We start from the raw sequence: 28000 nt of genomic DNA, 5'->3' as shown, positions 1-28000 counted from the left end.
AAACTACTACGTACTGCTCTTGAAAAAAAGTTGTTTGCTTAACTCTGATTTTCAGGCAGTGACAACCAGCATCACATTGAACACTCACCATTTGGCAGTCTAAATAGAGAGGCTAGATGGTGAACGAGTCTGAAGACAAAATGACAATCTGTTCCTCCAGGGTCCTCTGAAAGGCTTCACAAGGTGGGAGAGGGGCAGTTTAGTTGGCTACTGCCTCTGCAGAATTTAATCCAGAAATAAGTGCATATTAGTTTGGAGACTGGGATACCAAAACTTGCTAGCTATTATATACACTGTAAGGAGATTCTTACAGTCTTATGTAAAAGAAAGTTTTAAACTAGCTTTATGGAGTGCAGTTTACACCATAAAATTCACCTGTTTTAAGTGTATACTTTAATGATTTTTGGGTAAACTTATAGAATTACGTAACCTTTGCCTCATCCAGTTTTAGAACATTTTAATGGATAAATTTAAAGGAATATATATCTAATTAGGCACTGCAGTGGCATCCTAATAGTCTCTCTGCTTCCATTCTTGTTATCCCTGTAATCCATTTTCCATAGAGAAATTTTTTTTTTAATGTAAATCAAATTAAATCAGTTTTCTGCTCAAAACCCTTCAACAGCATCCTATCATACTTAAATTAGAGGCCCTATATGATCAAACAGCTGTCTAGCTCTCACACCTTACTTCTTGGTATTCTTCTCACTATGTAACAGGTACACTAGAATTGTCTCTTTCTGTGACTAAAGTCATTCCCCATTGCACAAACTCTTTACTGGCAATGTTCTTTGTCTCATGGCTTCTTCCCCATCATTACACACTTCAGCTTCAATGTCAGTTCTGAATGGCCCTCCTTAACCACGAGAACTAAAGGAGACATTATTGCTTAACTTTAGTTCTCTACAGTGCATTTATTATTGGGCATTTTGTGCTTTGAGAAGTATTTCTTATATGTAATTGACAAGCACACAACACTCCACCTCGTGTGAGCTTTATGACAACTGGAACTCGTCTTGTTTACAATTTAATCCCAGCACCCAGGAAACTGAACGGGTTGACACATGGGACTTCATTAAATACTTGTTCAATAGTGAGTAAGAGAGAATAGGTATCTGCTCTCTTGGAGTTTATATTCTAAAGGGGGAGACCAATACATAAAAGAGAAAAAGAAACACCTAAGTTTTGTTAATTGTTGTGTAGGAGAGAACATGCTCTAACAGACACTGAAGTTTTAGTGGAAGCAGAGGCTTATGATGAGTGGACATTTATGCTGAGATTTCAAGGAATGCTGGGAAGAAATCAGTTATGTTTGGCTGAGTCATGAAGAGAATTCCCAACAGAGAGAAGGACAAATAAAAAGTCTCAGAAGCTACAAAGTGCTGAGTGAGTCCCAGGAAAGTCTATTTCTACAGAATAGTAAAGCCAGAAAAGATGAGAAAAGGTGATGAGAAAAGTGGTGGAAAGATAGGGACCAGATTAAGAAGCCTAGTTAGGGAATGGTAAGAAGTTTATGTTTAACTCGGAGTGAATCAGCATGTCATTTAAGTTGTTTGATTTATTCTTGTGTAGAGCGTTACAACTCAAACCTCACCCCCAGTCGGGAACAGCAGCATCACCTCTGAGCTTGAAACAATTGCAGAATCTGAGGCACCACCCAGAACTGAATGAGACTAAGTGCTGTTAACAACATCCCCAGGCGATTCATATGCACATTTAAAGCTTGACAAACACCAGTGAATGGATTAGAAGGGACAAAAAATGGAAGAGATGTGGGTTAGATGGAAGAAATGGGCTAGATGTGCTAGTCCAAAGGAGAGGCTGCTCCTGTTAAGAGTGACCGAACAAAGGATGAGAAGACTGCGTTAGGGTATATTTTGGAGATAGTTGGCTTAGGTCTTCTGGCCAGCTAAATGGAAATTTCAGTAGGCAGATAGTGATATGAACCTGCATTTCTGAGAAAAGGTTAGGATTGGAGATACAGGTTTGTGCATCTATTGGGTGTCCTGCTTCTGAGTTTATAGTGTCGTTTTACAGCGTTTTCTATTTTACTAACATTTGCAAGTTGCCATCTTCATGGAAAATTAAGACATGCCTTTCTGAAGGTTGTCAGATTCCTCACTCTTTCACTCTGAGGTCCTCGGTTGCTAGATATCTCTCATCAAGTCTATTAATGCCTGCACAAAAAATGTTTTGAATGTTTTAAAATTCAAGGCCAGTGATGATCCACACTCTTCCTTCTCCATAGTCCCTAGGATTCTCCACACCCAAATCTTAACTGGGAAAGAGATCCTCCAGTCTCTCCAGTTCCTAGGTTCAAAGCAGTTTGAAAACTCCTGGGTTGGTGGGTCCAGTTCTCTGGATGTACATAAAATTGTGTTCTCAAAACAGAATCGTTGACAAGCCAGTTAACCGGTATGGAGAAACAGAAGTTCCCACTGGGGAAGTTTACGTAGGGTCCCCCATTCTTAAGCCAAGAGGAAAAGAGATTTCTTGCACAAGCACTTCACCAATAAGGGGTACAGCTGAAGTCCAATTTAACGTTTTTCTCTATAATACTATTTGTCTCATCAAGGATAGTTCAATCGTTGAGAAACGTTTGTTGCAATTATGAACACAGACAAAAAGGTCTTTTTTTTTTTTTTCTTTCTTTCTCCTTTCTTTTCTGTTTGTTTTTGAGGTATGGGAAATGGGCAAAGTTCTTGACATGGTTTCAATTCTTAGCCATTGGCAACCCAGAGAATAGTCCCAGCACATCACACTATTCGTGGGATGATTCCAGGATCGGGACTTTTTTGGTTAATTCATGAGACTGGAAAAATCTACAGGCGTTCTGGTTAGGCAGTGGTGTGAACATCCTCCCAGGTATTACTATGTCCATACTGACTGTTCCCTTTCCTTACTGTGATTTTTTTTTTTTTAATCTGTCTGCAATACCGCCCTAACAAGAAATTCTCAGAACTTTGAGAAGGTCGCCTTCAAGAAAAGCACGCATCATATTTGAAAAGGATGCCGCCAGTGGGAGTTGCTTAAAGGAAGAAAAGCTGAGGGCTAACTCTGGAGCCAAATACGGGTGAGGTTAGGGAGGGCAAGGCAGAGCTACCTCGGCTCGGGACCCGCCTGCCAGGATGGCCTCAGTCCTGCGGGGGGGAAAAAGGCTGGGGAGGAAAGGGCAGGTCTCTGCGGCCTTCAGGTGCTAGCGGCGGGAGCGGGCGGAGGTCCCTCGGCACCTCGCCGCCGCCCCTCCGCCCCCGGCTCCGGCCGAGAGTCCGGGAATCACCACGGGTCCCGCTCCGCCCCGCCGGGGGTGGGGTGGGGTGGGGTGGGGTGGGAGGGAGGGGAGGCAGGCGGCCGTTCTCTCCGGCTATAAAGGGCCCCGGGACTCCGAAGCTCGCCTCAGCTTCCTCCGACTCCGCCTTCGCCGCCTTCCTCCCAACTAGAGCTCCAGTTCCCGCTCAGGTTCCAATCGACCCACTCGGGCTCGGCTACTCGGGCTGCAGCAGAAGATGGCGGCTCCGGTGGCTCGGGGCGAGTGCTCCGAGGCGGCGCTGGCTGCAGCCCTGGCGGATGTGCCGGAACTAGCCCGACTTCTGGAGCTCGACCCGTACCTGAAGCCCTTCGCCCTGGACTTCCAGCGCAGGTACCGCCTGATACCGCTCAGGGCTCTCCCCCTCCCCCCGCCCTCTCCTCAGAGTGGGACTGGCTGCCTTCCCAGCGCGGGCTCCGGGGTCGAACCGCCCCTCGGCTGGGTGCGTGCAGGTCCCGCCCCCTTCCGGGCCCGCCTCTCAGCCCCGCCCCGCCCTGCGCTGGCCCGCCCCCGACCTTGGAGGGTAGCCACTTTGTATGGTGGGCGTCGGGGTGACTTCGCTGGGTCCTGTGTCTTGCGGAGTGGGGGGTTGATGACAACTCTGGTCCCCGGACTAGACTTAGAAGCGCGGAATAAACTTGCCTCATCTCCTCTCCTTTCCTTTCGAACCAGCGGGTGTGCGCCATTGAGTACGTGCTTTGGCTCCCAGCAGTGATTTCCTCAGGTGCGGATACTGAGGGAGGCAAAGCCACTGCAGGTTTTGTGACCTTTCCATTCAACAGAGTTGTACTGTGAATTAGCGTGCGCATAACACTCGGCGTGTGTAATCGTGCGTTTACAGTTTCGTTTATTTCATTGCAAATATTGTGATTTTATATCCACGATTCTCTCAGGCAGCTCTTGCTCCTTGTTAATATTTCCTTTCAGAGAAGATGAAACGTTACCTTGGCCGCTTTATTTACCCTCCGTGGGCCCACACTGAAGAGGAAACTTACAGGGACATTTGTCAGCAAAGTTTGCCCGTGTTTGGCATTGCCACCCCGAAGAGGGACAAAGGCCAGGAGAGCCAAACTTCTGGAGGCCCGTTTAGGGGCTTTAGCTTCAGTTTGTCTCCTAACATCCTACAGTACATTGGTTTAGCACAATTGAGTTGCCGGGATAATAATTCTAGTAGGCAGCTCAACTTCGAAGGTATAGTTTGTAAGATTGAAATAGTTGTCATACTAGTTATAGTAGTTTCATTTGTGAGATAAGCACATTGTGATTTATGGTTTCAGCCCTTTTAGCCGAGAGACTCCAGGGCAAAAACTACCATGGCAACAGAATACGCATGGTCAAATTTTCAAGTAATAGAAAACAGCCATTTAGTTATGGCCAAGAAGCAGTGTTGGGGGTAATGAAACAGGTTTGATTTGGAATTTGAAAAACAAAACAAAACAAAACAAAAAAAACCAAACCACTTGGGTTCATGACTTGGCATTGTCACCTACTACCTGCATTCAATCCAGTAACTGTTTCTTAAGGAGTCCCTATGAACAAAAAATAAGAGGTGCCAAGTTCAATACAACATCTCATTCCAGAGCTTGTATACCCTAAAGAATGAGCCCTCCTCAAAGTAGTCACCTTGAGCTGTCGCTCAGTTGATCAGATGATTGGGACCTTATGCAGCCTTGTGAAATTGCTTTCAGTATTTACAGTTTATACTTTCAAAGTCACTGAGTGCATCATCTTCATAGTTCAAACTTGAATTTGATTTAGAAATAGTCAGAAAATTTTAGAGCAAAGAGATGGTGGTCAGACTTCTTTGATGTGTTTATTGATGATGATAATTTATTTGTATGCTTTGTAAATGGCACTTAAGACCTTTCTAGGAGAGAGTTGTGGGAATGTTTTGTTTTTGTTCCCCCACCTCCTTTAAAAAAAAAAAGATGATCACAGCAGACAAACATCCCTTGTCATGTAATTGACTTCAACTCCGTTGGGACTGAAGCAGTTATGATGCTCTTTCATGGTTTGTCAAAACTAATGAGAGAGACAAAGGCCACAATAAAGAAAAGTGGGGGCAAACCACTATTCTTGGTGAAAAGGCTGGTCCACTGGGCCCTTGTGCCTCACTCTGACCTGGATTCTACTTCTGGTCTTGGTTTGGAGTAATTGCCATTTTCCAGCACACATGTTCCATTTAGGCATATCAAATAGTCATTTGGCATTTGGCAGTAGTAACTTTTACTGCTAACATTTGAAGAATAAAACATCCTTCCCTCATGAAGTTTGCTTCTGGTTACTTTATCTACTTTCTGTTTATTTCTAATAACCCACTGGCGCATTTTGTCTTTGGCCTAACACAAATATACAACCAGTCAAACATTCAAGTGCAAAGTAGAACTTACTGAGGAGTGCAGAAAATTTAGGGTCCAAACAACAGTGTTTAGGAATGGTGATGGGGGAGTCAGTTTCTTTTCATTGATGCGCTGTCTCATCTTTTCTCAACCAAAGTATCTTCATCAGAAATTCTGTTATGTACATTTGTTGTTCTTGTTTACCTTTTCTGTAACTGTAAGAGTGTTGGATCCAGTGTGAGGATTAGTGAATTACTCTGTTACATGAAATAAAAATTAGTTCATTAGTGTGTGTGATAGCCCCTGTAATGTCTCATTGATTACCTCCTAAGATGGGATTTTCCTCTTGGCTTTCCTGCTTTGTTCACCTGTCATTTATACGGCAATTAGTTGCAGTGGTGTTTTAAAGAATAGCATTTAATTGTGCCAATATTACATGCTAACATGAGTCAGGCTCTCCTTGTGGCAATCACTCAAGAATTTAGGATGATGAAGTCTTCGTTTTGAAACATGCTTCTATAATGTTTGCTGTAGGGGACATGTTGAACTATGTACCTTTTCTTACAGCTTTTGTCTATGAGTGGGTCACTTCTGCTGATACATTAGATCGGCCAGTGTAAGTCAAATGTGACTTTTGAGCCTTGTGTGTGAAACATAAAAGTGACATTTGTGAACAGCTTGAAGATCAACACAGTTGCAGTAACACTTACCTATACCCTCTGTTTAAAGTTTATAGAGTATTTTCAGATTTTAATTTAATCCTGATAACAAAACCATGAGGCAGGAGGAATTTTGTTTCTCCTGTCTTACAGATGAAGAACCCAAGATTTGGTCAAATGCTTGGCTTAAGTTTACATGGGTTAGTAGTACTGCAGGTGGGATTAATCTTTCTTTCTAGAACCTTTTACAACAAGTTCATGAACAATGACTTTTTGCTAATTTAGCAGATACCTCTTTCCTCTTTATCTCTAGCATTGGATATTTTGGGCCACTTCTTGAAGACATGAAAATCTTTTGCTTTTCCTCTATTACATCTGATGGTTTTTCCTCTATCTCTTTCTGATTATTTAACACAAGAGATTCTCAGGACTCTTCCCTAGGTCCTTCTATGTGTTTCTACTTTATATACATTCCTTAAACATTCTCCTCCATCCATGTATTCCATCTATGTACTGACACTGCCCACATCTATCTTCAGCCCCCAGTCTCTCTCCTGGTCTCGGTCATATTTATTTATTTATTTATTTATTTATTTATTTATTTATTAATTTTATTATTTTTTTAATTTACACCCAAATTAGTTAGCATATAGTGCAACAATGATTTCAGGAGTAGATTCCTTAATGCCCCTTACCCAGTTAGCCCATCCCCCCTCCCACAACCCCTCCAGTAGCCCTCTGTTTGTTCTCTATATTGAGTCTTTTGTGTTTTGTCTCCCTGTTTTTATATTATTTTTGCTTCCCTTCCCTTGAGTTCATCTGTTCTGTGTCTTCAAGTCCTCATATGAGTGTTTGGTCGTATTTATAAATACCTACATTTTGATGTCCTAGAAGTAAAACTCAGCATGTGTAAAGCCAAACTTAGGGTTTTTCAATCCAAACGTTTGTCCCTTATACCCTGTCCCTGTGTGTGGTATCCTTATCTACTAACTGCTCAAGCCTAAGACTTAAAACTTAACCTTAATTCTCACCTTCTCTTTCTTCTTATCTCCAAGTCTAATCAATGATGGCTCCTGTTTTTCAACTATATGCCAAGTCTACAGTCCTACTGCCATCATCCTACTCAAGGTGGTAGTAGCCTCTCTAGCCTGGTTTACAAAAATAGCCTTATAGTTCTTGCCTTTTTTCAATTTTTTTTTTCAATTCCCCATAGCTTTTAAGGTATAACACAGACTTCTCATGATGTGCAAGATTCTATATCATATGGTCTCTGTCTACCTTTTGAGCCTCATCTTTGGACCTTCTCATTCTGTTCTGTGTTACCAGAGGGAGCCTAGGGATAGAGAGGCAGCTGAGATGTCTGATGGCCATTCCACAAGGGGTACTAAAATATCACTAGAATCAATTGAAAACATGCTATCTTTTTCACACATGTACTCCTTTTTAATGTTGAAGATTTTCATTTGTGTGTGTTCACAAGAAGTTAGGGGTCTAGGAAAATCACTGAATAATTGGCAAAGGAGATTAAGAACTGGAAACGTTTTTGATCTTTATCAGAAATGACTAGTTTAGTGGAAATGAATTAATAAGTGAATGCTTTTATACATTCTTTATTAATATAACCCTCTATTCCATTAAATAGATCTTCTAACACATGTTTATAAAGGATATCAGTTTGAGGTTGTCCAGAATAGTCTGTGTTGGAAACCAAATGTTTTGGTCTAGACATATTTCCAGCTGTACATGCTGTTTGTTCTGTTTTATGCATACTTTGCTTCTGCCTTATATCCTCCTATATGTGCCTCTGGAAACAGCTTAGAGGTATACCTTCCCTGACTTCACCTTATCCTTTTTTTTTTTTTTTATATATGAAATTTTTTGACAAATTGGTTTCCATACAACACCCAGTGCTCATCCCAAAAGGTGACCTCCTCAATACCCATCACCCACCCTCTCCTCCCTCCCACCCCCCATCAACCCTCAGTTTGTTCTCAGTTTTTAACAGTCTCTTATGCTTTGGCTCTCTCCCACTCTAACCTCTTTTTTTTTTTTTTTCCTTCCCCTCCCCCATGGGTTCCTGTTAAGTTTCTCAGGATCCACATAAAAGTGAAACCATATGGTATCTGTCTTTCTCTGTATGGCTTATTTCACTTAGCATCACACTCTCCAGTTCCATCCACGTTGCTACAAAAGGCCATATTTCATTTTTTCTCATTGCCACGTAATATTCCATTGTGTATATAAACCACAATTTCTTTATCCATTCATCAGTTGATGGACATTTAGGCTCTTTCCATCATTTGGCTATTGTTGAGAGTGCTGCTATGAACATTGGGGTACAAGTGGCCCTATGCATCAGTACTCCTGTATCCCTTGGATAAATTCCTAGCAGTGCTATTGCTGGGTCATAGGGTAGGTCTATTTTTAATTTTCTGAGGAACCTCCACACTGCTTTCCAGAGCGGCTGCACCAATTTGCATTCCCACCAACAGTGCAAGAGGGTTCCCGTTTGTCCACATCCTCTCCAGCATCTATAGTCTCCTGATTTGTTCATTTTGGCCACTCTGACTGGCGTGAGGTGATACCTGAGTGTGGTTTTGATTTGTATTTCCCTGATAAGGAGCGACGCTGAACATCTTTTCATGTGCCTGTTGGCCATCTGGATGTCTTCTTTAGAGAAGTGTCTATTCATGTTTTCTGCCCATTTCTTCACTGGGTTATTTGTTTTTCGGGTGTGGAGTTTGTGACTTCACCTTATCCTTACACCTTTTTCCAGGCTAGGTAAGGAGCCTCATTTCTTGTCTACCATCTTGAACACCCTCATCTTAAAGATGCTCATCCACTGTAATATAGTTGTCTTTCTGCTCTTTTGTACCCCCACTAGATTGTTGGCTCCCTTGGGTGGGCACTTTTCCTGTATTGTTTTTTGTTTGTTTGTTTACTATTCTCAATCTGTAGAAACATACTTGACTTACAGGAAACAGTATAGAATTTAAATGAATGTGTTCTGCATCTATTTATTTTTCTCGTTTTCTTTTTTTTTTTTTAATTCTTAATGTTTATTTTTGAAAAAGTGAGAGAGAGAGAGAGAGATGGAGTGCAAGCAGGGGAGGGGCAGAGAGAGGAGACACAGAATCTGAAGAAGGCTGTAGGCTCCAAGCTGTCAGCCCAGAGCCCGATGCAGGGCTTGAACTCACAAACTGTGAGCCAAAGTTGGATGCTTAACCAACTGAGCCACCCAGGCACCCCACATTTTTCCCTTTTTTATACCAATGAGTCTCAGTCAACTTACCGTAAGCTAAAAATTGTTGGGAATGCTAGGATAAAGAGAGAAGCAGCAGCAGTTACCAGGGGATTATGTATGGCAATCTGGGGGAAAGGGGAAATATATGTTCAAGTAAAGAGCTAAAGGTAACTGGGGAAAATGAAGAAAATCATTATGAATTAGATACTTCCACAAAGACTAAAGTTTTTTGTTTTTTGTTTTTGTTTTTGTTTTTCAATTTATTTGGAGACACCGTGTGCTCGTGTGATGGTGGGGGGGCGGTGTGCAGAAAGAGAGGGAGAGAGAGAATCCTAAGCAGGCTCTGCGCTGTCATCTTGGGGCTCCATCCCATGAACTGTGAGATCATGACCTGAGCCAAAATCAAGACTTAGATACTTAACCGACTGAATCACCCACCCAGGTGCCCCAACACAGAGACTAAAGGTTTAATCACTGAAGGGATATTCAGTTTGAGAAAGCCTGATGTGAAATTGTGTGCCTAAGAATGGGAGGAGAGGTTTTTGTGACCCCAAGTATACTAAGCATTACAATTACAGTGAACATCTCTATTTTGTTAGAAATGAAGTTAGGTTTTACACTGGTAGCTAATCAGAGTTGGAAAGTGCTTTGGATTTGTGTATCAGCAGCCACACCAAATTGATTCTCACAGCATAGAAGTTTTATATCATAGCTGCATGGTGCACTTTTTTCTCAGTGCCTGGCCAAGTTATTGGCTCTGAAGAAAGTCAAATGTCAGTGATTCTAGAAGGCAGGGATAAATCTGAAGATTACAAGATGTATCTGGCTCACTCTTCTGTACTAGTAGATTTATTTGCCCTTTGCAGCTGAGATCTATACTAACTCCAGAGTTACTCCTGAATTTTCTACAGCGATGGGCAAGAGGCTTTGACCTCTTTTCATTTTCAAAGTGCCTTAAAATGACTTGGTGGAGCATTTGGGTAGACTCTGGTGCCTGCTGTAACACCTCCTGGGAAATGACTCTTGATGTGATAACTTCTTAGAGGATTCCGTTCGGCTCCTACCAAGCTGGCCCTAGTTAGTCAGCGAGATTTTAATATAGTCCCAGTGAAATGTGCTATAGTTTTAGACAGATAAGAATACCGTACTGCTGTTATTTGAAAGCATGTATTAAACTTCAATTATACATTTATAGATATTAAAAGAAAACATGAAAGTGTTTTCATTGGAGAGAATTGCTGCTACCAGTTCCTTCTAAAGTAAGTTTATTTTTTACTAACGAGTACATTCTCTTGTGATGTCTACCCATCAGTAGATGCTTACCACTGTTTTGAATCCAGGGTTCTTTTGTGTTTAACAACCAAAAGCAGCATATTTCTGTTTTGTGTTTAGAGTAACAGGAACTAAATACATGAATAAAAGGTAAAACTCCACAGTAAGCATACATTAGTATACAATCTACATTCCTTAATTTATTATGCAATTATGTTGCATCTTATTTGATACTGTTTAAGTTATAGTGACTAACTTGTAAAACCTGATTGTTTTCTGATGTTTAAATGATTAGAATAATTTAGATTCTAAATTTAGTTTCCTAATATGTAAAAGGGGAAAATATATAAAAATATTGCTGTGTATGTGTTGCAAAGTATAAGAGCAAGATGAAGCTTGAACTTGAACTCTCATGTGTCCTAAGAGCTTTGAATCTGAGGGCAAATTAATCAACCTCTGTGAACCTCAATTTCGTTTTCTGTAAAATATGGACGGGACCTACCTTCTAGGAGTGTCTTTAGGACTAGAAGTATTATTAAAGATCCTCTGTAAATAAATGATAGTTATTTGATGATAATATTGTAAGCAAAATAGCCTTCCATCTTAAATATTCACTAGGATATTTTCAGAAGATCTTATTGCTACCTTTTTTAATGCTGTATCCTGAAATCAACTATCAGGTAAATAATACGACCAGAAATTCTCCACAACTCTTCATTTTGTTGGATGGCATCTTTACTTTAGGGACTTCCTTCTTTTTCCCAGTAGAGCCATTATGTGAATGAGGTGAGGAGGTGGTAATTTTAATCATAATCTAGTATACAAGGAAAGGAATATGTTTAAACTTTGATCCTTCATTTGGAGAGGAAATAATGCAATTGCCTGTTTAAGCTGAAGGCAAGATAATTCCAGGATATAATGAGCATAAAGCTTTCTTTAGAGAGAGAGGTAAATGCTAGCCTGCAGAGGCTCAGAATCACCCTTCTTTTGATCTTCCTTTTCCATCTTTTCTCTTCTTTCATCTGACTGCTAACTGTTCATATTCTTGGGCATCAAACAACTATAGGAATTTTCTTCCTCTTGAACTCTGGATGGCTGGAAGAATGGTCATATCAAGTTTACCTATACGCAGGAATAACTTTGAAAATGAGAAAAAAATATATATAATAGCAGCTTAAAAGCTTGGAAATGAAAGAATTTTTCAGTAGAATCTTAACATAATCTATTAATAAGAATAAAATTTAAATTCAGTATCTTTCCTTGTGCTTTCTCTTTATTTGATGATTTCAGTTATTTTCAATATGTTTGATTTTACAATGAGATATGTAAAACAGAGAAATGGAATATTCATGTGTGTCTTGGTGAATCCATGGAACAGAAATTACAATGAGTCACAGTCTCTGGGTATGTGCTGTAGGTCTGAAATCTAAAATATAATAATCAGAAACAAAGTATACACTTCTTGGTATAGGTAACAGATACACTTCTTATATAGGTAACCTTGAAGTTTTCCAAATATTTATCAAGTGAGAATTAAATATTTCTTTTACCAGTGAAATCATGTGTTACTCAATATCCTCAATCTAATTTATTTTCATTTTCATAAATTATAAACAACTAGCCACAGGTTATATTTAATTATGAATAACTGCATGATACAGGTACATGCTCTGTTACAGAAACATAATAAAACCAGTTATGCATTTAGGTCTATGTAACAGAAAACTCAGCATACTCTCAATTAACAGAAAATCCCACAGACTGCGTAACTAAAATAGAAATTTGTATTTCTCACAAAGAAAGTGAAGATGAATGGTTTGGGCCTTAGCATTGACCCATCCTTTATCTTTCTGCTCTATTATCTTTAGCACATAGTCTTTATATTCTTATGCTTAGAAGATGGCTGGGTGCATCTAGGCCCACATGTTCATGCCCGCTCACTCTGTCCATTTTAACCAAGCATACGTTAATTTTCCTATAAACTTTATCTACATCTTTCAGTTTACAAATTATTGATCAGAACTGTTCCATGATCTTGCTTGACTGAAAGTGAGCCTAGATACTCAAGGCTTTTAGTTATACACCTTCCTGAGAAAAGTCCTTTGGCCTCACCTATCAGAACATCCCAGAGCTCTGTCCTTTGCTCCAAAAAGGACACTGTTTCTGCCTAAAGATGAAAAGACCCAATGAGACTGTGTTGTAGTTCCCTAATATCACATCTGTGTATAAAACCCTCTGAAGAGAACCTGGGTGTTTTCATTTCTCCCAAGAAAAGTCTACAGCTATCCTCAATATCACCAACCCCTGAGCCATGGCTTTCACTTTTCTAAACCTGATCTGTATTTTTCTGTATTATTTTCTTAGGGGAATATAGAGACTTTTGACTGCTCTGGCCCCAAATGAGCTGATTAGGTGCCCTCAGCTGGCCTCAAGACTTGGGAACACCACCATCTTTTCCTTTTAATTTCACAGATATTTTACTCTTAAAAAGTATGAGTATTTTGAGAGGAAATGAGTTTATCAATTACTAATAATATATATATATATATATATATATATATATATATATATATATATATATATATATATATTCATTCTTGGGCTCATGAAAAAATGATCTGACTGGAGTGCCTGGGTGTCTCAGTTAAGTGTCTGACTCTTGATATGGCTCAGGTCATGATCTCATGAATCATGAGATCGAGCCCTGCGTGGGTCTCTGTGCTGACAGCATGGAGACTGCTTTGGATTCTCCCTTTCCCTCTCTCTTTGCCCCTCTCCCATTCATGCACATGCATGCACACTCTCTTGCTCTCAAAAATAAATAAATAAACATTAAAACATGGCAAACAAAATGATCTGATATATCTTCAAGTCTTTTGGAGAATATAGTATTTGTGAGGTTAGAAAGAAAGTTAAAGATGTCAATTTATGCTCAATCTTTAAAACATGAATTGTCTTTTATTATCGAACGGCTTGCATGTTTATGGGGCTTTAATCTTATACCTTCCTATGCTTTTCTTTTGAAAGCTTGTTACTGTTGTTCTTCACAACATACCTAGCATGGACTTTTCATATAAATATAGGATTTTATCATCATAGGCAAGGTTAGGGTTTTGTCTTTGGTAATAGGACTAAAGAGCGATTTGTGGAAGAGTGTGGTTCCTCTTTGTTGTCAGAAAAGAAGACCATTGCTGTGTGCAGAGTCATATTAACTTTCTCTCCTAAGAGGTTATAGGCCTAGTATCTATGATTTTTCTGTACTATTATTTGGAGATCATGAGTAACTAATGTCTGAATTACTATTGTTTTTTAATTGTTTTACAGTGTTCTCTCAAGAGGACTGGTTATTATTTCAGAATTCTGGAAGTTCACAAATGAGTTCATTTGTCATTTCCATGTTTTTTTCCAGCTCTTATATTTCTGCATTAAAAATCCCTGATACTTTAGTTATTTGTACGTTGTTGTTGTTTACACATGGAGTCTTTCATTTTCCTGACCATTTCAGTTGGCAATATTATGGTTCTTTAAAATTGTGCTTGCTAGAGATATGAATGTAATGAAACTAACTCTTTTTGCTTCACTTCCCTAAGTTGCCTGTAATTGAAAACTATATGCTATCCATGTGGCATTAGGTAAATTTCTACTCACAAGTATAACACATAAGCAGGAAATAGAAACAAGGGTGTTAAAATAAGTTTTGTTGTGGCAGGTCCAAAGTACCTTTGAAGTTAGAAGACATGAAAAACAAACAAAAAACAATGAGCCTAAAAAAAAAAAAAAAGGAAAGAAAGGTTAGAGGATATTTAAAAATTGAGTGAATTTAGATAACTGCAAATTGTACTAGACTGAATTTAAAAAAGAAATATTTTAAAATAATTATAGACTCATAGGAAGTTGCAAAGTAGTTCAAAGAAGGCTCCTTTCTCAAGCTTACCCCTGTGTTAGTATTCTTGCATAACTATATTACAGTATCAAAACCAGGAAGTTGGGGCACCTGGGTGGCTCAGTCGGTTAAGCGTCCAACTTCGGCTCAGGTCCTGATCTCACAGTCTGTGAATTCGAGCCCTGTGCTGGGCTTTGTACTGATGGCTCAGAGCCTGGAGCCTGTTTTGGATTCTGTGTCTTCCTCTCTCTCTGCCCCTCACCCGTTAGTGCTGTGCCTCTCTTGTTCTCAAAAAATGTATAAAACATAAAAATTAAAAGCAAACAAAACCAGGAAGTGAACATTGATACAATCTACAGACCTCATTCAGATTTCATGAGTTTTTTGTTACATGCGCTTATTTGTGTGTATCCACTTCTTTGCAATATTATCACTAGGACATGTTAATGTAACCACTTTCATTATGAAGATATGGATCTAGTCCATCCATGGACAAAATGGAACTCCCTGTTCTTTTATACTTAATGGAACTCCCTGTTCTTTCATACTCCCGCTGTCTGTCTTCCTGCTCATCCCTAACCTTTGGTAACCAATGGTTTGTTTTCCATCTCTATAACATTTTTTCATTTGTAGAATGATTTGAAACTTAAAACATACACTTTGTAATCTTTGGAGATTGGCTTTTTTTTTTTTTCTCCACTCAGCATAATGCCCTTAAGATCTGTCCCAAGTTGCACAGATCCATAGTTTCTTTTTGTCACTGAATGGTATTCCACTGTATGTATGTTGTAGTATGGTATGTATGTTCCATAGTGTGTACACCTGTTGAAGGACATATGGATTATTTCCAATAGTTTTGGCTATTAAAAATATTTTCATGGGGGCGCCTGGGTGGCGCAGTCGGTTAAGCGTCCGACTTCAGCCAGGTCACGATCTTGCGGTCTGTGAGTTCGAGCCCCGCGTCGGGCTCTGGGCTGATGGCTCAGAGCCTGGAGCCTGTTTCCGATTCTGTGTCTCCCTCTCTCTCTGCCCCTCCCCCGTTCATGCTCTGTCTCTCTCTGTCCCAAAAATAAATAAACGTTGAAAAAAAAAATTTTTTTTTAAATATTTTCATGAAGTTAAGGTATTAATATTTACATGTGGATTTTACTTTTCTGAGAGAAATGCCTATGAGCGTGAATGCTGGGTCATATGGCACGTGTATGCGTATTTTTCTAAGAACTTGCCAAACTACTCTCCATGGTATCTTTGCCATTTTGGATTTCAACCAGAAATGTATATTTTATTGCCTATGGATATTTGGTTCTTTTTTAAGATCATGAACTGACAGACTTGTATTGAAGAGCCACCTGAGCAAAATAAATTGGTGTTTTAGTTAGGTCTCACTGAAATATATGAATGATGACACTTGTCATCTTGTGTTGCAGTTTTTTCAATATTTAATATTCGTATTTTTTCTCTTATGCCATAACATTTCTTAATTTATATCTTAAACATATAGATTGAATTTGTAATTTTAATTTGACTTTTTAAGGTTCTTATTTCATGTCTTACACTTAGAACCCACTTGCTTGTCAGTACCACATATTGTTCAGTTCAATATTATAAAAAATATTGCTTTTAAAAATAAGTTTCATTCATTTTATTTTCTTGACTTAAATAAGCAAATCTTCAAAACCATTTTGTTATGCTCTTACTTCTAGGAATGAATATGTTAAATCTTAAGTAAGGTAATGTTAATATTTCCTAAGATTAGTGACTTTTTATCTAACTGAAATTACCCTTTGGTTTATTTCAATCTTAATATTTACTTTGATGTTTGTCAGATTCATTGTGCTATTAGTATAATAGAAATCAGAGCATGTCAATTTTGAGACAGAAATTGCTTAGATGTTGAGAGATGAATGTTATTAGTACGTTTATTTGGCAAAATTTGTGAAATTTGAGTAAGATAGCTAAAAATTTACCCATCTTTAAACAGAAAAGTAAAGTGGAACTTTTGAGGATTTGTTCATTCTACACTGATTACTCACTATGATGAATATGAGGCACTGAACATCTAAAAGAGACTTCTGCCAGCTCTACTGATAATAAATTATCATCATCACAATAATAATTATTACAATTTATGTATACATAATTTTTTGTGTATTGAGTCTGAGATCTGTATTTCTAAGAAGCTCCCAGGAAGTGCTGATGCTGCTGTTTCGCGGATATTTTGATTAGCAAGGCACAACATGACCCCAACTCAATTTAAAACTGTGTTAGTAATGGGCCAAATTTTATTCTATAAATATTTAAATTATATTTTCTAATTATTTGAAAATAAGTGATCCATATACACTAATATAGTTAACCAGATTATTTAATTTTTAAAAAAAATTTTTTTTAACGTTTATTTATTTTTGAGACAGAGAGAGACAGAGCATGAACGGGGTTGGGGGGGGGGTTCAGAGAGAGGGAGACACAGAATCCGAAACAGGCTCCAGGCTCTGAGCTGTCAACACAGAGCCCGACGCGGGGCTCGAATTCACGGACCGCGAGATCATGACCTGAGCAGAAGTCAGCCGCCCAACCGACTGAGCCACCCAGGCGCCCCCAGATTATTTAATTTTTAAATGTCACAATGATTTTTCTATTTACTGTTGGTAAAAGGAGTTTTATCATTATCAAAGTTACTTTTTCTCATATTTGCATTGTGAGTTTCAATGCTGCATATAGGTCTTCAGGATAAGATATAAAAGAGGACAACATAGAGAAAATTATTCGCCACACTAGTGTTCCAGGGTATACATAAGCATCTGAGTCATAGGCTATTTCATTAATTTGTTTAACAAATCTATTTTTGACCTCCTCATTGTCCCAGGCATTTCTCTATGTGATAGTAGAACAATTATGAGTAAGGTAGGCTTCCTACCTGACAGGAGTTCTAACTGGGGACATGAACAAATAAATGCAGTTGTAGTAGATACTTGTGCATAAAATTCAGTATAAGACAGATGAAAGCATATCCTGTTCTGTTAAGGAAGTGGAGTATATACCACAAAGGGGTTCATTTCAATTGCCTGAAATTCTTAAAATTATTCCTCTATAAAAGAAGGATTGAGTCTTAATGAATGTGGACAAAGTTTGAGCTATTTTTGGAAGGAGTCACAGAATGTGGTCGCTAAAACATGAATCCACATTAAAACTATGATGAAGTTATATGACTGCTACACAGCTTTTATTGCTTTTAAGTGAAAGTTTACTTGCAAAAATGGCTCAGTTGCAAAATATGCTTGTGTAAGAGTTGCCATCTTGTGTAAGAACTGAAGCCTCTAAAATGGTTTATAAATCGTATTTGATAACACATCAGCATGTTTCTTTAACAGATAAGCCCACTTTGGAAGGGATTGTGGACTATTTTTAGAGGCAATGAAGCAATTCTTAAGTAAGCTAAGGGCATCCATTCCTGAATGAGTCAGGGGAGCATTTTGATGAGTGTCACCCAGTCATGAAGGTCTCAGAAATGCACAGGAATGCTGAGTTTCTCCACCTGATCACACCCTAAGTGTCTCACCTAGATCAGCACTACTCTGTAGAAATATAATATAAGCCACATATGTAATTTCAAAATTTCTAGTGGCCACATGGGAAAAGATAAATAGAAACAGATAAAAATGAATTTTTGGAATATATATTTTTAACCCAGTGTATTCAAAATATTATAGTTTCCACATATAGTTTAAAAGTTAGTGATAAGAGGGGCACGTGAGTTGCTCAGTTGGTTAAGTGTCCAACTCTTGATTTCGGCTCAGGTCGTGATCTCACGGTTTGTGAGTTTGAGCCCCACATTGGGCTCTGTGCATGGGTTCACAGCACGGAACCTCTCTCTCTTCCCCTCCCCCACTTGCTCTCTCAAAATAAATAAATAAACATTAAAAAAAATTACTGATGAGATATTTTACATGTGCTTTTCATACCAAGTCTTTGGAATCTGATTATATTTTGCACTCACAGCTTTCAAGTGTTCCATAGCCACGTATGGCTAGTGGCTAACATATTAGAGTGCAAGTTTAGATTCTACATTTGGAAGAAGAGTTTTTATGGAAAGAATTGGTATGACTGATAAAAATAATGGAAGGGAAAGATTAAGAAGAGAGAGAGGTTCAGTCAGCTCTGTGTTGTTGATAAAAGAGGGAAGTATTTCCATAGTGATTCTGATTTTGCTTAAGAGAGAGTCAGCAATTATTAAAATTTTTTTATGTTTATTTATTTTTGAGAGATCGAGAGCACGAGCAGGGGAGGGGCAGAGAGAGAGTGACACAGAATCTGAAGTAGGCTCCAGGCTGTGAGCTGTCAGTACAAAGACTAACATGGGACTTGAACTCACAAACTGAAAGATCATGACCCGAACCAAAGTCAGACACTCAATCGACTGAGCCACCCAGGTGTCTTGAGAGTCAGCAATTATTGACTGGTGACCTTTTAAAATAACTAATACTTAAACAGAAATATAAATGGATGATATCATAAATATAAACATAGAGATATGTCATGTACTTAATTAATTGGGATCTACTAGGTAGTCAAGTTTTCCACAAATTATTTGACATGGCTAGTCCATATTGCCCTTTTCATTTAGGTGATTCTTATTTATATAATTTTTATTTGCTGAATGAAGTACATCTATCCCATAAAGCAAAACAAGATAAGCAGCCAAAGTAAATCTGGCCCTTCTTGATAAAGTGAGATTAGGTGGCTCCTCTGTGCTGTAATGGTCCCAGACCTTTCGGGATGTGCCAGCCTTACTTTGACTCAGCCTATGACAGCTGTTCCTAACTTTGTTGTCCTAAGAATCTTGCTTTTTGCAATGACTCATTATGACTTGCATTATTCCAGAGTTGGTCCTCTGCTTGTAAGAGAGAAAGGTTGGAAAGCTTGTTCCTTGATCACTCTTGGAGCTATTGACAGTATTGTGGGTGTGTGTGCATGCACGAACATGAGTGTTTTGTGTTTTATGCCCTTTTCTTCATGACTTGCTTTTCTTATTTCCTCTATACAGTAGTTTCTTCAGTATTTATACTTTTTATTTTGCTCTTACTCTCTTTGCATACTTAATAGTTACCCTTGCAACAATAAAAATCATTACCGTTTATAAAAGTATTTGTCGTCATCAAGTACCAAGCAGATTCTTCCCATGGAATGCTATTTTCCTTCTCTCTTTACTACTGTTTTCTCCACATTATAGCTGCTCAGTACATGCTGACTCACTGTGCATCCCTGGGATGCTGCCTGTGTGTTTTGAATTTAAGAAGAGAAGAATATATTTAGGAAACACATTATTGTCTTTTAGGTGTTTTCCACAGAGCATAGAATAGAGGTTTTTACTCAGGGGGTGCTTTGCAAGTTGATATTGACTGGGGGTCTGGTCCAGCTTGTTCTGTAATATTAGAAATCTAGAAATATTTATTGCTATAGTTGTTGAAGGGTCCCTAGAAACGCTTGAAAATAATTCTTCTATCATGTAGTGGCCTGTGGTGGGGAAAACCTCTCTCACATACAGCTTAACCTTTCTCACGTCTAATACTACTCGTGAAGAAGATTGTAATTTGTGCATTGTGCTTTTATCAGGTTGCTGTTCCCAATGCAGTTAGTGTAATTTTTCATTTCCTAACAGTCCTCAGGCAATTCTATTTAACATGCTTTCTATTTCAGAACATTCTCCTATTTAAAAAACTTCTTTCGCCTCAGGCCCAACATGCTTTTCCAGCCAGGCCAGTAGTAATTTCCATCCTTGCTGGCTTCATTCACCTTCACTGTTGAAATTTTATATAGATTTCCTAGGAATGTCTTCTTTTTTACGGCATAGCAAATGCTGGGATGTGTAACCCTTCTATTTGTTGATATTATTTTGGCTTACAAAAATATTATTTCGCTTTAATACTAAGGACAAAACATGCCTATTTTTTTTATTTTTGTTTCAAACTAGTGTTAGATTGCAAACTAGACTTTGTTTTCTTAATGAATAGAATTTTAACTTTCCACCTAAACATACATACATACATACATACATACATTTATTTATTTATTTCTACCTGAACTTTTAAAGTCATCCACAAAACGTTCTCAAACAATAGTATTAACACTAGAATAAGAGGCTGTTTCACTGATGTAAAAAAAAAGGTGGGGGCATTCAGGTTCATTTCATAGGTAGCAAATTCCTCTTAAGGTCTCTTAAAAGTGAGTGAAACAAATTATCTTGATTGCCATCCCAAATGATCATGATTTAGGCTTGATTTTGGCTTGTGATAAAAGAGCATTGTAAGTTGGGGCTCTTGAAGGTGCTTTTGGGTTTGAGTTCAGTAATAATGCTCTAGGGAGATTTAGGTTTTTAATGGGGCAAGTCTGGTAAACAGAAGTATCCAAGAGAAAGCCTTTTTTTTTTTTTTCTCTTATCATTAGACATTCTGGCTTATATCAGGGTAGATTTTGAAATATCTATTACAATATCAAGTTTTTCAAGTGATTGTAGGGTATATGTATATAGAGACAGACCTCAGCCTAAACTAACATTTGAACTCTGCTATGCTATAAATATGTATTTAACATTGTATGTAGATACATATCATATGTGTGTGTGTGTGTGTGTGTTTGGGTGTATAAATGGCTTTTATTTCATGTCTCATCCGAGTGGAAATAAAGGTTTTCCTATTCGTTGTGCTGATATCTGTGTCAAAATGTGGCAGAAAATGGAGAGTTTCTTCTCTTTGGGGATAGTAATCATAGTGTTAAAAAGGAGAAAGAAACAGTACTTCTTTTTTTGGGTTATAGTTTGCATTTTAAATTTCGTTGCTGTGCCTCTCAACTTCCATCTGTGTTGACATTTGGGAATTTTGTCGTTGCTCTTTCTCAAGTAGAGTGGAAAAGCTTAAAACAGAATTTACACTTTAAAATACAACGGAGGCTCTGTCACCTCGTGATTCACTCCAGGTCTGAGTACTTTTTCTTTGGCAAAAAAAAAAAAAAAAATGTTTTCTTGAATGAAATAATTCTCAAGCTTATGACACTACTCAATATTATCTATTATTAACAACTATTTTTCCATTTTGGCATTAATGGAAAGTTCAGGCTGAAAATACAGTGATAAATACTCAAATTTTAGGTACTTAATATTTTATGACATGAAGAGATGTTTTCATATGGTGTACTGAAACATACAGATGTTTTCAGATGTATTGTTAATTGTTATTTATTAATTACATTGTGGTTTTATTTTATTTTACCTTATTTTTTAATTAGGTTCATTTGTAACCTCAGGAAGAGTAAAATCGTGGTTGAGCCACAAATAGATCGGGTGCTCCATGATCTTTTTTCTTTTCTTTTCTTTTCTTTTTTCCCTTAACTTTCTAAATCTGGGTCTGTTGGCATTCCCTCCACACCCCATCCGTGTGTGTGTGTGTGTGTGTGCGCGTGCGTGTGTGTAAGAAAGACACAATCTTTTGGCTGAACAATTAGAGGCCTATACCTCTGTTTAGTGACTGACAGGTTTGGCTGATAGATTCTTCTTTTAGTCTGTTTGGACTGCTATAACAGAACACCAAAGTGGCTTAAACAACAGAAATTTATTTCTCAAAGTCCTAGAGGCTGAGAAGTCTGAGATTCAGGCATTGGCAGATGGAGTGTTTGGTAAGGACACTCTTCCTGGTTTGCAGATGTCAGTCTTCTCCTTGTATCCTTATTTGGAAGAGAGAAGAGAGAGAAAATCAGTGAGCTCTCTCCAATCTGTTTTTATAAGGGCACTGACATTCAAGAAGGCTTCACTGTCAGGACCTTACAAACACCCCATCTTCTACTACCATCACAGGGGTTAGGATTTCAGTGTATGAATATTAGGGGCACACAAGCATGCAGTCCATAACAACTCCCTAAGATTTTCTAGCTCTTAGTGTTTGGGATGGAATCTTTTGGGTACACTTGGTTTTTAGATTTTAAATAATGTGTGTGTGTGTATGTATGTGTCCAGCACTCTTTGGCAATACAGCAGAAGCTCATTGTAATTTTCTAAGGCAGCTGTTGATCATTTGATAATCATTTTTAATAATGACGTCTACATGATTGAAATTAGGGAGTGGTAGATTTGGGGGGGGGGGCGTTGATTTTAAATACTGTGAAAGGCAAAAAAGGAATAATGCAAGTCTCCCCAAATTTGTTACCTTCAAATTGGGAAGACTGGGACCATTAAATGTTCAGGGTTCCTGGGAAGCGAGGCAGAGGCTTTGTTATAGGCCGATGTAATTCATTCATTGAGTAGACTGGGAAGGAATAGGTTAGCTATTTATTTCCTTAGGTTGAAATAATTATAATGAAATTCTTTTGGAGAAAAATAAGAACATTGTAAATGAAGTCTATGTAAGATCTAGAAGGAAAATATATTTTAAGAGTGTTTACTGCATTTTAGATTTTCTTACAAAAAGTAACAATAAATATAGTGCTAACTCTGGACTAAACAGATACAACTGGTTGTCATACAAATAATTAAGCATTCATTTTAATGTTTTTGACACGACCTTAAACCATTTCTTTTCACCTTCCTCCTTGCCTAGTCATTACAAATCTGCAGGCATATTTAACTTAATTTTTTTAAATATTTTATTTATTTTTGAGAGAGAGAGAGAGAGACAGAGTGTGAGCAGAGGAGGAACAGAGGGGGAGACACAGAATCCAATGCAGGCTCCAGGCTCTGAACTGTCAGCACAGAACCCGACATGGGGCTGGAACCCATGAACTGTGAGATCATGACCTGAGCCGAAGTCAGATGCTTAACTGACTAAGCCACCCAGGCGCCCCAGGCACATTTAACTTATAAAAAAGGAAAGGATGCAAATAATTTATACTAGATTTCTTGGTGTTTTATTTTGATGTTTCTGTGTAGTGCAGGATAGTAGAATTGGTGTATGTTTTTGAGTATATTAGGGAAGTATTTGCTTCTCGAGTAGATGCATAGATGAAGGGTGCAGACCCTACAGTATAATTTCAATATCTTAATAAAAGCTAATTCGTAATTTCAGAGACACATATTCATTCATTACATATTAGACATCTCATTGTGATAACTGAGTCTTTTTTTCTGTTCCCTTTCCTACTGTTTGCTTTCCCTCGGTTCTGTTTCTGTTCTGTGACCTTTAGTTGATATTCTGGGGGATCAGCCAATTAGAGGTAAAGTGATAATAGCTGACAATAACTTAATATTATGCTCTTATATATTATATACTTTTAAATGATGGTGTTTGCAGGCTGATTCAAGATCAGCATTTGAGAATTTATGAGACTTTCAGCCAGGGAGCATTTTTGTTTTGTTTTGTTAATTTTTTTTAATGCTTATTTATTTTTCAGAGAGAGAGAGAGAGAGAGAGAATGAGAGAAAGAGAGACAGAATGAGTGGGGGAGGGGCAGAGAGAGAAGAAGACACAGAATCTGAACCAGGCTCCAGGCTCTGAGCTGTCAGTACAGAGCCCAATGCAAGGCTCGAACCCACGAACTGCGATATCATGACCTGAGCTGAAGTCGGATGCCCAACCGACTGAGCCACCCAGGTGCCCCAAGTTTTGTTTTGATTTTAAACTGGTGTCCACCTTTCTGTAATGCTGACCCTTAAGAAAAGCCAAAACAATACAGACAAAAACCCCCAACAAAGCAATCATGAACTATGCCATTACCTGTTGGAGACTACCAAAGTTCTGATTACTCTTCCTAGTAAACATAGACCCAACTGTAACAAAGGGAAATTGCTGCAGTAACAAACCAAAGTCCGCAAGATAAAGTTTAGAATTGAAAATAGGGAGTATGAGCTAGCTAACGCCAATCCTAGCTTCCTGATGTATTAGTTAAGTGACATGGCAAGTTACTTAATGTCCCTAGGCCTTAATTTTTGACTCTATGACATAGGGGTAATAATACTAGCTTTGCTGAGATTTAGTGAGGATTAAATGAAATAATCCATATAAAGACTGCCTGGCAAGAAGTTAATGCTCAGTAAATATTATTGATGGTGATAAGGAGATATGGATGATAAAGTGATGTTAGGAATTGCTTTCCAGGGTATACCATTTTTTTTTTTTTTTTTTTTTTTTATGATGCTGTAAGCTGATGAGGGCAACAAGGACAAAATACATAACCATCCCCAATCCCTAAAAGTTAGAGTTTTTTTTTTTTTTTCTAGATTTATTTCCTTAAGTGAATGCATCCACTACCATAGCTTTAAATCAGTGCTTTCCAACCTATGAAAAAGGATGTCTTCTTTTATTTTTAAAGATTTTCTAACTTAATAGAGCCTTCATAAATTCAACAAAAGTTATTAGAAAAATTAACTTTATTTTTTATTTTTTTTTCAACGTTTATTTATTTTTGGGACAGAGAGAGACAGAGCATGAACGGGGGAGGGGCAGAGAGAGAGGGAGACACAGAATCGGAAACAGGCTCCAGGCTCTGAGCCATCAGCCCAGAGCCCGACGCGGGGCTCGAACTCACGGACCGCGAGATCGTGACCTGGCTGAAGTCGGACGCTTAACCGACTGCGCCACCCAGGCGCCCCAGAAAAATTAACTTTAAAATAAAAGCCTCAGTTTTTAAATTACACTTGAAAGATATGAAAATACTTTCTACAATTGCTATAAAAGTTCGCTGCTTATTTCATCATGGACCAGTAACACCCAGTTGGCAGCTCAGCATTGGTCCACAAATCACACTTTTTTGTAGTATTGCTTTAATGTGTATATTCATTTACTTCAAGATTTCTATTTCTACTCAGATCTTTTCTCTGATAGAGTCATACTTGGTGATGACCATCTCTCCCTTTTTAGTAAATGATACTATATATCTACTCAGTAAAAATCTATTATTGATTCTTCTCTTTCCTCTCTGCCCCTCCCCCAACCAGTTCATTTACTTCCTACTGAATCTCACCATTGTTTTCCATCTCTACATCGCTAGTGCTAACACTCTGGTATAAACCACCATCAATGTCTGACCCAATTTGGAACTTGTCTTCCTGTTTGTACTTATCACTTCCCATCTTATATCTACAAGAATGGTTTTTTTCTAGGGGCGCCTGGATGGCTCAGTTAAGTATCTGACTTCAGCTCAGGTCATGATCTCATGGTTCGTGAGTTCGAGCCCCCCTGTCAGGCTCTGTGCTGACAGCTCAGAGCCTGGAGCCTGCTTCAGATTCTGTGTCTCCCCTTCTGCCTCTGCCTTTCCCTGCTCACGCTCTGTCTCTCTCTGTCTCTCAAAAATAAATAAATGTTACAAAAAAAAAAAAACTTAAAAAAAAAGTAGTAAGTCTGCTTATAACCTTTTAGTGTCTTTATGTTTTTATTATAGTCTCTTTGGCTGAATGGTATGTAACAATTACATTTTAAATTACATTTTTAGGAGGAAATTGCATTCTAGGTGAGTGATTATGGAAGCTTAGATTGGGGTGGTGTTAGTGTAAATGGGAAAAAAAAAATACTGATTCAAAAGATTTCCAAGTATTAAAATCAATGTGAAAAAACTAGAGGTATGGAGACCATTTTTGCTTCCATAGAGAAAAGAATACTGTTCTTCTCAAGATACCTGCATGCCTCTCAATTCCTTTAGGCCCATAGCTGAGTCAGTTCCTAGCCTTTTATAAGAATGATTGGCATTTTAGGTAGCAAGCTAATTTATGTCTGCAGCAATGTGGAAATAGTGTACTGGGTTGAATTCTAAGAAAAGTAGACTAAGGAGGATGGAACATAGTGATAAGAGTATATTCAGATTGAGCCAAATTTATCTATATGAGTATTCTTAATAAGAATCTGGATTTAATGTGGATTTAGTTTAATGGCTCCAACAGTTGGCTTGATTATTTGACTAGAACTTGAGCTCAGCAACAGCTAACATATAATAAGATTAAGGTGCCTAAACATTCTATGCTGTGAAGGAGAAGAGAGGCATGGGAAGATGGGAATGGTAGAATAATCATGTACAGTCTCATCCACCATGTCACTCTCCCCTCGATGAGGGCACAACTTTGATTAATAATTTAAAAGTGTAGTGGTGAGGGGAACAGATATCTGGTGGTAGCTAAAGGCTTGGAAATATTATTAAGATATGCTGCCGTTGAACTAGACTCATTGATTTTACTGAGGATTATGGGATCTGGTAGCAAAATGCTTTGAGAGTGTGTAGGCTTCATTGATTAAGTAATTATAATTGCCATAAGGAGCTTCAAGTGTAGAGTGGCAGTCATTATTTTGAAATGTGGAGTTATGTGGTGTGGCTAATAGATCATAGCATCCTTACAAATAGGATACATTGGTAGATTCCTAAATTTTTACCTGATCTATATAATTGGGGAAATTCTAAGTATGTTGAGTAGAAACCTGACCTGTGTCACTGAAATATGAAGAACAGCTTCTCTTAGAGCCATTTGATTAAAAGAGAGGCTTATTTCTCTTGAGAAAGGACATAAGATATAAAAGATAGATATACATACATACATATATGTGTGTGTGCATATATATATGTATATATATACATATACACATATGTGTATATATATATATATATATATATATATATATATATATATATGCATTTTAAGTCTTTCAGGATTTTCCTAAGGAGACCTGCTATTTATCAGGAAAAAGCCCAGACTTTTGAGAATTAACAAAAACAGAACCTGGATTAATCCTGGGGTTGTAAATGCCACAGTGGCATATCAGAATTGAGGCTTCTGTAGGTCATGTGATTTTCATCACTGTGGGTCCAAATGGCTTGCCAGACAAATCCTTTAGTTAGTTTCCAGTTTCCTGAGTACATTGTTGCAACAGGCTAGGGAATTGACACAATTTTCACACTGACCACTTGTGGTGTGAGGACTATTTAGGAAGGACCAAGTGGAAGCCTCTAGAACTGCCCCTCACTAACAAAAAAGAAATTCTAATCATAATACATCCCTGGTAACATTGCAGCAAGTAGGGTCACTTTCAAAGACTTGAATTATACAGCAAAGATACAGGATTCCTGTAACATTCCCTTTCGGTTTGCTGATTTGATGGATGATCTCCGTGAACAACTGTGGACTAAAGTAAATCTAATTAGAGTGGCTCCAGTTGTTTTGCTTTCTAAAATATAGTATCAGTACAGTCCTTGGTACACAGCACTTGATCTGGTGGCGGTGTTGTTTTTCTCTATGCTGGTTAGTAAGGACAATCACAGACAGATGGCCTTCAACTTGCAGGGAGAGCTGAAAAACCTTCACATTTTTAGGATATGGCAATGACCGTTTTC

At 38.2% G+C, this 28000-nt stretch overlaps 1 protein-coding gene and 1 long non-coding RNA gene across 11 annotated transcripts in view; one reads left to right on the top strand and one right to left on the bottom strand.

Annotated features, from left to right (window-relative positions):
- The window catches only part of LOC102901880, a 222595-nt gene extending 219281 nt beyond the window's left edge, over positions 1-3314 (bottom strand). For 5 of the 7 annotated variants that reach the window (XR_006584933.1, XR_006584934.1, XR_006584932.1 and 2 more), the window contains exons 1-2: positions 1595-3314; positions 89-216 (exon numbers count right to left, since the gene is read on the bottom strand). This is a non-coding gene — a long non-coding RNA (uncharacterized LOC102901880). The remainder of the gene's footprint in view (positions 1-88; positions 217-1594) is intronic. The other 2 variants (XR_006584935.1, XR_006584930.1) reach the window with 2 other exon arrangements.
- A 27-nt stretch (positions 3315-3341) lies between these two features.
- The window catches only part of GBE1 (1,4-alpha-glucan branching enzyme 1), a 290641-nt gene continuing 265982 nt past the window's right edge, over positions 3342-28000 (top strand). For 2 of the 4 annotated variants that reach the window (XM_019839239.3, XR_002162120.3), the window contains exon 1: positions 3343-3640. In XM_019839239.3, the coding sequence (XP_019694798.1) occupies positions 3507-3640 (134 nt within the window). In that variant the 5' untranslated portion in view covers positions 3343-3506. 4 annotated transcript variants of the gene reach the window in all.

Source organism: Felis catus, chromosome C2 (assembly GCF_018350175.1).
Source record: "Felis catus isolate Fca126 chromosome C2, F.catus_Fca126_mat1.0, whole genome shotgun sequence".
NCBI lineage: Eukaryota > Metazoa > Chordata > Mammalia > Carnivora > Felidae > Felis > Felis catus.
The sequence above is the reverse complement of the archived record's forward strand: the minus strand, read 5'-3'. Positions and strand labels throughout refer to the sequence as shown.